General features: G+C 34.9%; 1 protein-coding gene across 1 annotated transcript; it reads right to left on the bottom strand.

Annotated features, from left to right (window-relative positions):
- Positions 1-6,232: 6,232 nt before the first annotated feature.
- LOC145050094 (uncharacterized) lies at positions 6,233-6,880 on the bottom strand. The gene is made up of 2 exons (XM_078998401.1): positions 6,517-6,880; positions 6,233-6,396 (listed from the first exon to the last, which is right to left on the bottom strand). Exons 1-2 carry the CDS (start codon positions 6,878-6,880, stop codon positions 6,233-6,235), a joined length of 528 nt encoding a protein of 175 aa, XP_078854527.1.
- Between the last annotated feature and the right edge of the window lie 4,530 nt (positions 6,881-11,410).

The following is an 11,410-nucleotide window of genomic DNA, read 5'->3' on the forward strand; positions in this document are numbered from 1 at the left end:
TATCTTTACCATTAGACACTTGACTTTCATCATCTGATGACTCCTCATCAGTCTTCCATTTTTCTTCCTCAGCAACAAGAACTTTATGCTCCAAGTTCTCTGCTTTCAGCTTCTCAATCAGATTGTTGTACTTCTGCTTCCAGAATTCATCCGATCCTTGTTTTTTTTGTTTACATTCCTTTGCAAAATGATCAGTGCTCCTACAGTTAAAGCACTGAGCCTTCTCTTTCTTATCAGCACCATGCTTTTTATCAGCTTCTGATCTTTTTGAGAACTTTCCACCCATCTTTTTCTGAAACTTGGAGAAGTTTCGGCCTGATTTCTCAAAGGTCTTTACAATCAAGGCTGCACTAGCCACAACCTTTTCAAGATCATCAGTGTCAGTTTTAGAGGGATCAGTGTCCGAATGGCTTTCAGTATCTAAATCTGACACTAGCTTTTTGTTTGAGAACAAGGCTACAGATGATTCACGCTGAGAATCTTTCATTAGCTCCTTTCTTTGAAGCTTGGATTCCTCATAGTATCGAAGATTTCCATACAGACTTTGTAAGTCCATAGTGTTTATCTTCTCACTATTTTTCAGCACATCAACATGGTTCTCCCAACCTGCACCAAGAGAATCCAAAAACTTCTGCACTAGAACAGTTCTATGCTTCAACTGATCTAATCTCCGTAGATCATTAACAAGAGTATTGAATCTGTTAAAGGTTGGATTCAAGGTTTCACCTTTCTTAGCAAAAAAATGTTCATACCTTCGGTTAAGATCATTTATTTGAGTAGCCTTGACTTCTTCAGTGCCTTCAAAAGATACATTCAGAGTATCCATCATCTCTTTTGCTGAGATGCAATTTTGAACTAGCCCAAAAATATTGTATGGCAGAGCGTAGCTGATTGCGGCACGAGCACGAACATCTAGACCATTTTTTCTTTTTTCATCTGTCGTCCAGTTTTCTCTAGGTGTTTTCTTCATAGCACCATCAGGAACGTTGTTTTTCAGAGGCTGATACATTGGGACATATGGACCGTTTTCGACAATGTCCAACATGTCTTCATCTACTGACTCTAAAGCATATAGAGCTTTTATTTTCCACATGGAAAAATTTGTTTCATCAAAAGGAGGAATTTTAGCGGAGGGATGATTTGATGAGTTCGATGAAGAAGAAGATGAAGCCATTTGTTTGATAAGAGAAACCCGCTCTGATACCAATTGAAAGGGCCTTTAGATCAATCAATTTATCAAACAATGACAGTAAATGAGAATAAGAAGAATTCACGAAGAAAAACTTTCACTAAGAAAGATAATCTCACAAAGAGATTATCGTGTGCACAAAGCAGCGATTAGGGTTTGTGAAAGGCGTGAGCATTCACAAACCTATACAAGAGATTATATACTGCTATTCTAGACAATCCCTACAAATCAGGGATATGCCAGCTAACTAATTTACGCTAACTATGGAAACAAGATAAATACAAAATCTGTTACAATGCACTGAATAAAGTAAATACTGATGAGCTGCTCAAACGCTGATGCTGATACTGAGATATACGCTGATGCTGAGATTTATTTCAAACATCATCATATTTCAAGGTTCGACCTTGCAAGAAGCTTTGAAGAACAGAGAGAATTTGGGTATTTGAGTTATTTTGTGTGTGTAAAAATATAAAGAACCTGTAAATGCCCTTTTTATATGTAACCTTTAATTTGAATTGAACACGGGATAGGCATTGATTAAGATCTGATGTGGCACCTTAAAAGTCGCACCAGTCTACCAATAAAGTTTCCATGCATCAAAAAGTAACTGTCGCATCGCCTTGAAACCAAGAAACGTCTCCTCACAATGTCTGTTCGTGTCACCTCAAGGAATAGTAACTGTCATCAACATTCGGATGGAGGGTAAGCTCTTTCGTCTTTTGGTTTAGAGGCGAAGTCATTTGCTAAACTGTCAAAATCATCAACCTGAGTTGGTAGTACTCAAAACCTCAAACATTTCGTGTGTGCTGTGTGCCAAAGAAAAGATAAGAAACAAATTAACGAAAATTTGGATCTGTGATGTCAAAAATTTCGACACAAATGTAGAGAAACCCCGGGTAAAGGTTACTTCATTGATTATCAAGAGAGATAATCAACTGCTTGTATATGTTCCTGTGAATTACAATCGACTACTTGTAGAGAAGTATCGAAGGGCTTCTTGTGTTAGGCTTATTGGGTGGTTTAAAATTTCGTTACATATCATCCTAAATATAAGGTGAGTAATTGTAATAGAAATTACTTGTTTGAACAGTGTAGTTAGTAACAAATATGCTTTGAAATATTTTGATAGTAACTTTGAAAGCAAATGAAACTCATACAGAAATCATACTCATAAAAAAAATATTGGTTCTGGATCCTGTTGGGTAACAAACATCGTGGGTTTCGATAGTTTGATCAAGATCACACATAAGAATAGAATATGATTCTGTGTTTCGAAAAATGGTACTGAAACAAATGTTTCGTCAAATCTGGAACATATTTCCCCGTCAATTCCTTATTAAGATATGAAGTTGGGTTTGACTTTCATCACGGCCTCATGATGTCAGATCACTAACACAAAATTTTGATATATCTAAATCTTGATGGGTTGAATCAAAGATCTCTTGGATATATGTCTTCATGTGTGCTAGTGTAAGAAATTTTGTGACGAAAAAGAGTGGTTATGAAGACCGAATTATACCTGTGTTATTTTCGGACAAAACAGAGAACTCTTAACTCATGTGAGAAGAGTAAGGTAGCTCAATCGACTAATGTGAATATAAGCCTGACTTGGGAAGAAATTTCCGTACGAAAAATTTCATTAAGGCTTTCGTAAACACACATTGAGTCTACAGAGGATTGGGTCAACATGCTGCAGCAAGCTTCTAGGGACAACCTAACTAGTACATAGTTGACGAAAGTTTACCTTCCCATAGAAACATAAGCATGACCCTTGAAAAAATGTTCGTGTTATATGCAGAATGAAAAATATTTTTGATATTTTTGATTTTAAAAAAAAAATATATTTTTGAGTTTTTGTTAACTTTTCGAAAAAATGAAACAATTAACAAATGAGAATCTTTTTGGAGTTTTGATTTTTCGAAAAGATAACAACAAAACGAAAATAAAATCTTTTTGTAGTTTTTGATTTTTCGAAAAGAAAACTAAGATACAAATGTACGAAAAACATTTTTACAAACAAAAGAAAATTTATAAACAAACTACAATTTGCCACTCTTACGAAAATTTGACAAACTAACAAAAATTTTGTACCCACAACCATCATGCAAATTGTCGAATTCGAAGCGTGTCGAAGCGTTGACTATGAACAGTAACTGCTGAATGGCGTCTTATTTCCTCTGAATCGACATATTTGTATAACATGCCTTTGCTATACATTCGAAATCCGTCCTGGAACTGAACTCGCTTCAATCATTCCCAAACCTATCAAAATTCGAACAAACGATTTTTCATCCAAAGCTTTTGTAAAAATATCAGCAAGCTGATCAGTACTTTTTATAAAATGAACTTCAATGTTTCCATATTCCACATGATCTTTGATAAAGTGATAATGAAGAGCTATATGTTTAGTTTTCGAATGTTGTACTGGATTATGACAAATGCGTATAGCACTTTGAGAATCACAGTACAATGGAATCTTTTTAATATTCAATGCATAATCCCTCAACTGACTTTGAATCCAAAAAATTTGTGATGTACAAGCAGCAGCTGCTATATATTCGGCTTCAGTAGTAGAGATCGAAACACATGTTTGTTTCTTCGACTGCCAACTAACCAACTTTCCATCCAAAAATTGACCACCGTCACTTGTACTTTATCGGTCCAATGTACACCCACCTAGATCTGCATCTGATAATGCCTGAATCAAAAATCCTGTTTTGGAAGGATACCACAATCATAACGAAATTGTTCCCTTGAGATGACGACAAATATTCTTCACAACTGATAAATGTGGTTCTCGAGGATTTGCATGATACCTAGCACATTTACATACAGAAAACATGATATCAAGTCTACTTGCAGTAAGATAAAGCAATGAACCTATCATGCTCCTGTATAAAGTAAGATCAACCGCAGGCGATTCTAACAAAGGTGTTAGCCTTGTGCCAACAACCATTGGTACTCTTAACTTCGTGCTATTTGTCATTCCAAACTTTTCGAGCAAATTCCTTGTATATTTCTCTTGATTGATGAATATGCCTTCTCTGTTTTGACATATGTTTAAGCCAAGAAAATTATTGATTTTACCCGTCATGCTCATTTCGAATTGGCTTTTCATCAAGTTTTCAAATTCTCTAGACAAAGCAGGGTCAGTAGAGCCAAAAATAATGTCGTCAACATAAATTTGAACAAGGATCAGATGACACCCAACTTTCTTCCGAAATAATGTGGAGTCAATTGATCCTTGCTTAAATTTCGACTGCTTTAAGAAATTGGTAAGAGTTGCATACCATGCTCTTGGTGCCTGTTTTAACCCATATACAGCTTTATCTAAAACATATACATGATCAGGATGCATTTAATTTACAAAACCTGGAGGTTGTTCTATGTAAATAGTTTCTTCAAGTTCTCTATTGAGAAAGGCACATTTCATATCCATTTAATAGACATCAAAATCCTTATGAGCTGCATATGCTAAGAATATTCGAACAACCTCAAGTCTTGCAACAGGGGCAAAGGTTTCTTCATAATAAATTCCTTCTTGTTGCGAATATCCTTTTACAACTAAACGTGCTTTATTTCGTACAATATTTCCATATTTGTCAGTTTTGTTTTTGAAAATCCATTTTAACCCGACAATCGAAACATTTTCAGGTTTAGGAATTAATCTCCAAACCTTGTTTCTTTCAAATTCAGCCAGTTCTGATTGCATTGCAACAACCCAATCTGAGTGTTCCATTGCCGTCTTAACTGTCTTTGGTTCAATTTTAGATATGAAAACATTGAACATGCAAAATTCTTGATGAGTATTTAAGACCTCATTCTTTGCATGAATCTGAGCTCTTGTTAATACTCCATCTTGAGGATTTCCAATGACTTGATCTATTGGATGAGTCTTTGTCCATTTCTCTAATGGTGGATAAGCCGAATCAAATTCCAAAGGTGCATCTTCGTACACCTCTTCATTTTCAGACCCTACAAGAAAAACATTATCATTTAGATCATGAAAATCATCATTTTGATTAAAATTTATTGTTTCATTTTCCTCCTAAACACTATTATCATTTTGATGCTCCCCTCAACTAGATGCTCCCCCTTAACAACATCATCCATTCTCCGATTCTCCCCCTTGAAAGAATGCTCCCCCCTAAACCAGAGTATTCGAATCCAAGTGCTCTCCTTCGACTGGATTATCAAGCATACTTTCGCCAATTCCAAGAGAATTCGTTGTTGAAATAACATCTACTATGTTTTGAGGAACTTCCAAGTCATCATTAAGCTTCGAAGATTCAGAGTGAGGATTATCATTCGCATGAACTTCAACATCCACAGCCCCGCCAGGAATACCAAAAATTAAATCACAATTAAAATCAGATGAATTTGATTCTTCAGTTTCAGCCGATGATTCATTAATAATTGGTTTTTGTTCAAATTACTTTTTAACTTGTTTGACATAATAATCGTCGAAAGTAAGATTGATAGTTTCTTCGACTTTTCGTGTTCGCTTATTTAACACTCTGTATGCAACCGAATTTGCGAATATCCCAAAAATATGCCTTTTTCAGCTTTAGCTTGAAATTTTGAAAGGTTATCTTTGAGATTCATGATAAAACACCTGCAAGCAAAAACATGAAGGAATTTGACATTAGGTTTCCGATTATTGATGATTTCATACGTAGTTATATTGAATCGACGGTGAATGAAAGATCGATTTTGAGTGAAACAAGCTGTGGAAATTGCTTCAACCCATAGATATTGAGGAAGATTTGCATATGTCAACATAGTTCTTGCTGCTTCACAAAATGACCTATTTCTTCTTTCAACCACACCATTTTGCTGTGGTTTATAAGGCGAAGAGAAATTATGCGAAATTCCTTTTTCTGTTAAGTACGAATCCATCACATTGTTCTTAAACTCAGATCCATTATCGCTTTTGATTTTTCGAACATTTTTCTTCAGACTCATCTCAATCTTCTTAATAAACTCGATCATTGTTTGAGCAGCCTCAGATTTTAACATGAGAAAATATATCCAAGTAAATCATGAAAAATCATCAACAATAACCAAAATGTACCGTTTCTTGTTGAGTATTTCAACAATCGATGGTCCACAAAGGTCAATGTGTAGAAGTTCCAACGGTTCTACAATTTTCGAATCTATCACAACTGGATGGCCTTTCCTATGCTGTTTCCCTTGTTCACAAGCTGCACACAATGTATCATTGTCAAATTTTAGTATAGGTAAACCACAGACAAGATCATCAACAACCAATTTATTTAAGTTTCGAAAGTTTAAATGCGATAAACGTCAATGCCACAACCAACTGATGTCAGAGGAAGCTTTTGTAAGTAAGCACACTGAGGGTTTATCGATGATTGGTTTGATATCAAGAGTAAACATGTCACCATGTCGTTTGGATTTGAGCAAGAGTTCGTTAGTTTCAACATTTGAAATGATGCTACCTTCTTCGTTAAACACCACTTGATTTCCAGTGTCCACAGCGAATTGGGAAACACTTATCAAGTTATGTTGAAGACCTTCGACATAAGCAACTCGATTAACAATGAATTTTCCATTCGTGACTTTTCCATAGCCTTTCACTTGACATTTGTGATTATTGCCAAACTTCACAACTCCTGCATTCTCCAAGCTGCGAAAATCTCTCAGGTTTTCCTTTCGTCCAGTCATGTGACGTGAGCAACCACTATCAATATACCATTTCTCATCATATTGCTCGTCATATAGAACAAATGATCAATGAAAGAATTTAGGTACCCAAGGCTGTTTGGGTCCTTGGAAATTAGTTTTGAAAACTTAATGGAATGAAGAACTTTTAACCCAATCACAAACTTTAGTTTTGAGACTATCAATTAAGTCCACATCATTATTTAAAGAAACATAAACATAAGTTTTTGTTAGTTTGGGATTGTCACTGACACATGCCTTCGTCTTTTTAGATTGAGTATGATCAAGCTTGTCTTTCGAAACCGGTTGCCAAGTTTTAACTGAAACATTCGAATCTTTTGATGACGAGCTTTCAGTTGACGAAGAATTCACATAATTCTCATAAGCTTCGTGAATTTGTTATTGAGAATATTTCCTTGATTGATATTTTCGACCTTTTCCTTCCAACCAATGATCGATTTTTTTGTCACGAGACAACCATTTTGTGTATGAAACTTTTAAATTTTGTTTTCCTGTAGGATTTGGAAAATTCGGTTTTTGTGGAAAGAAATCAACATTTGATTTAGGTCAAAATGCCATAGCGTATCGACTTCCATCATTTTTCCCAACACTTCGATTTTGAGAATATCGATTTGGAGATTTTTATTTTTGAGAAAACCTTGTTTGTTGATTAGAAGAAAATCGTTGATATGATGATTGATTTTGAACATTCTTTGATGTTGTTATCTCTTGAAACTGATGAGTTTGAAACTTTCAAAAAATTTGTTTTTGGCTGATTCAGATTTAGATTTATTTGTTTGATCGGGATTTTGCTTAAGATCTGAATAAATTTCTGAATGAGAAGACTTGTTTTCAACAGATTTAGTCTTTTTGTTTTCAGTTGTTTTCAAATTCAATCCATTTTGTTGTTTTCGAAGTTCCATTGTTTGCCAAAAAATCGCTTTTCCAGCTTGTCTTTTTGAAATTGCATTTTCTTTTGAAAACTTGTCAATTTGTTCTTTAAATTCTTTGGATTTTAATTTGACAATAGTATCTTTTTCCATAGCAACTTATTTTGGAACTTCTTTAACAATTTTTGATTTTTTCAACCCATTTGCGTTGTGGTTTTTGTCTTTGAAAACCATACGAATTCTTTATTAAGGTATTTGTGTTTTGATATGAAAAGAATCCTTCATTTGTTGTCTTCTTTTTGTCGTCTTCGACCATTTTGTTGAATTCTAGTTTAATGATCTCAACATTTCCAGTTGTAACAAACACTTGATTTGGAAGGACAACATCATCAGTACACTTGAAGTTAGGATACACCACTTGATTTGTTTCCAAATAATGGGCTCCTTTTTAAGAAAACACTTTGTCGAATTTTTCAGTGTCTCCAAATACTTGATCAACAACAACACAAGGAATTTATTTTTCTATTGAATCTTTGTTTGAAGAGACCTTGCTGTCCGATTCGTCATCATCATTTTCATCATCACTGTTATCCGTTTGACTGTCTCGGATATCGACAAACTTAGAATCACAATATTTTGAAGTTGATGGTTTGTCAGTGTCAATCTTGACTTCCAAATATCACTAATTTTTATGAAACATTAATGACAGACAACTGAGAACAATCAACATCTTCAATATCACTAATTTCGCTAATATTGTCAGAGTTATCTTCAATTTCGGTAAAATTAGATTGAGAATCAGATGTCCAATTCTTAGTCTTCTCAGTCTTCATCAAATTTGACAATTCCATAAGCATATCTATCATGAGGAATTTTGTCAAACTCAGCAATGTTTTGCTCACAATCATACGAAATATTATCTACCTTCGCTCTTTCGTATGCTAGAAAAGGTAATAATTTCCTATGTTGTTCTTTGCTAATATCACACGAATGATGTAATGTAGTTAATTTCGCATATAGACGTTCAGCAGAATTGCAGTAGATATTTCGTTGAGCTAACAATAGTTTTACATCACTAGATAACGAATCACGATCACACATAATGTTTGTTATTTGCAATTCTAAACACTCTATCTTGACCACTTTCGAATCTAACTTCTTCTATGTCTCTAACAACTGATTGCTTAATTTCTTAGCTTCATTGCTAGCAGAAACAACCAAATTATCGAAATAAGCAACAATATCATCAAAAGCAACAATATCATAATCATATGCACTTAACGGAATATTGAAAGGTTGAAGAATGTTATGTACCTTTGTTTTCATTGGAGACTTATCAGCATATTTTGACAGAAAGCAACGGCCCTTGACCTCTTCGTCTGAATCTTCCTGCAGCTTTGCATACATTGCCCCATGCGTAGGATTACGCATTTCCTCATCATCAGAGCCCAAAGACTAGATTTGATATGTGTCATCATTCTCATGTTCACCTTGAGCCACCAAAGACAGATTTTTCGCCTTCGTACGAACTTCTTCCAACCTCTCCACATAATATGCCTCATCCTTCACTCTATTCTTCTTCTCATCTTTCTTTCAAAGTATGCAATCATTTGCTAAATGATTGGCTCCATTGCAATAGTGACAATCCATACCAGAATCTCCTTTCAATTTCTTCTCTTTCTTTTCCTCAGCACCCTTCACATCATTCTTCTCATACTTCTTCTTCTCTTCTCCTACAACTTTGTTCATGAAAGTTCCTTTTCCTTCACTTTGCTTGACCTTCGAATTAAATGGTTTCTTGAAAAACTTTTTGACTCGATTGTTAGAGTAAAAAGAAATTTCCCCGTCATCCGAATTCATTATAAACCCCTCTTCATCATCAGAATCATGTTTTTCGACAATTTCCTTTTCAGTCACTTTTGAGACAAGTGCTAATGGACCTCCCAGACTTAGCTTCGACTCTTCTGCCATTTCATTCACTTCACTTTCATGAGATTTCAGTTGATTGTACAAATCATTCAAAGAATATGTGTCGAAACTCTGTTGATTTTTCACCATCATGCTAACACTTCTCCATTCTTTACGGAGTCCCATAACAAAAGTGAGATTGAATTCCATGGCATACCTTGTGATTCCAAAACGATTGCATTTGTTTGAATCATTTCACCATCTTTTTTATTGCATTTGTCGAAACTTTGTTTGATTTTTCACCATCATGCTAACACTTCACCATCATGCTATCATAGTAAATTTCAATCGTTACACCATCTTTTTGCTTGAAATCCTTCAATTCAAGCAAACATTGCTTAAATAAATTGATTTTCATCTTCTCGCTACCTTGAAACTTTTCTTTGAGATTATTCCAGATTTCCTTTGCAGTTGTACAACTTCTGACACAGTTATACACCACTGGAGGCAATGCACCATGCAACTCCCTTATGCATCGTTTTTCAAGTTTCTTCATACGATCATTTGGATTTTCCACACTCATAGTACTGGATGAAGATCCAATTGGTTGAAGGTTCGTTAGAAGAGTAACATTCCCTGAGATGCAAGTCCAAAGCTCTTCATCGATTTCATTCAAATAATCATGCATACGATCAGACCACTGATCATAGTATTCAGGAATGAGAATAGGAATCTTAGTTGAAGATCCTAGCAAATGAGGGTATGAAGTCATGAAGTTGAGATTGAAGTTCGCCATTGATGTACGGAAGAAATTTTTTGATAATTTATGAGAAATCAAAGAGAATTTGAGAGCAAATTGCTGAATTGAACAGAAAAACAAAGTAGAATACTCGATTCAACAAATATGTTGCAGAATCGAATCACAACTCTAGAAAACTTTTTCACGTCAAAAGATGCGGAACTTTTTGAAACATAATTTTGATTCAAAAACCTTTTGAAACAGAATGAAAATTAGATCTTATATCATGATTCCTACTTTGATACCAATTGATGAATCGTAGAATCAAGTATTAATCAAAATTCGGAGTTTAAACGAATGCAGATTGAACAAACAATGTAAATAATATTTGGTTTCTGCTCATTTATGCTTCCAACTTTTATAGAGAAAATAGACAGGTTCTGTAAAGGACTCTTGTCTAACTCTAGTAAAGTTCCATATTTATAGGAGCAGTGAAAGCGTAGAAAAATTACTAAGGCATTGACAATTGAGTTTCGTACAAAATACACCTTAGTAAATAAACTTTACAAAACATACGAAGGGTAAAACAAACTTCGACATATTACAACATAATTCGACTCTAACAAACAAACAAAACAGACACATGCAAGAATCACGAAGACATCAAGCATACAAACATTCCTCGGGCACTACCTGACATTAGATCAGAATCTGGAAACATATAAACCTACATCAGGCACTGCTCAACATCGGACCTTAGTCCGAAACGTACGAGCATACATAAACAGGAAAACATTGGTGCCTTAGACCCGTTGCTACAGGAGAAAACTCACCTCAATGTCATGTGAATAGCTAAAACGTCTCTGCTCTGCACCCGAATCTACTCACACGCCATACACAACAACCTCTTAGATATCATTTCATACTCAAAACCCTTCACGGGTCAACCTTGGTCAAAGTAAAAGTCAAGGTCAAGGTCACCGTCCAGTCAAAGTC

The sequence above is a fragment of the Lactuca serriola genome, chromosome 5 (assembly GCF_051521515.1).
Source record: "Lactuca serriola cultivar US96UC23 chromosome 5, Lser_US96UC23_V15, whole genome shotgun sequence".
Taxonomy (NCBI): domain Eukaryota; kingdom Viridiplantae; phylum Streptophyta; class Magnoliopsida; order Asterales; family Asteraceae; genus Lactuca; species Lactuca serriola.

Excerpts from the sequence above, each read along its gene's own strand:
- LOC145050094 (XM_078998401.1), bottom strand. The coding sequence starts at position 6,880 with ATGACTGGACGAAAGGAAAACCTGAGAGATTTTCGCAGCTTGGAGAAT. Across the intron at positions 6,397-6,516 it reads AAAAGCTTCCTCTGACATCA|CTTGTGAACAAGGGAAACAG; the intron begins GTTGGTTGTGGC and ends CATTGTGTGCAG.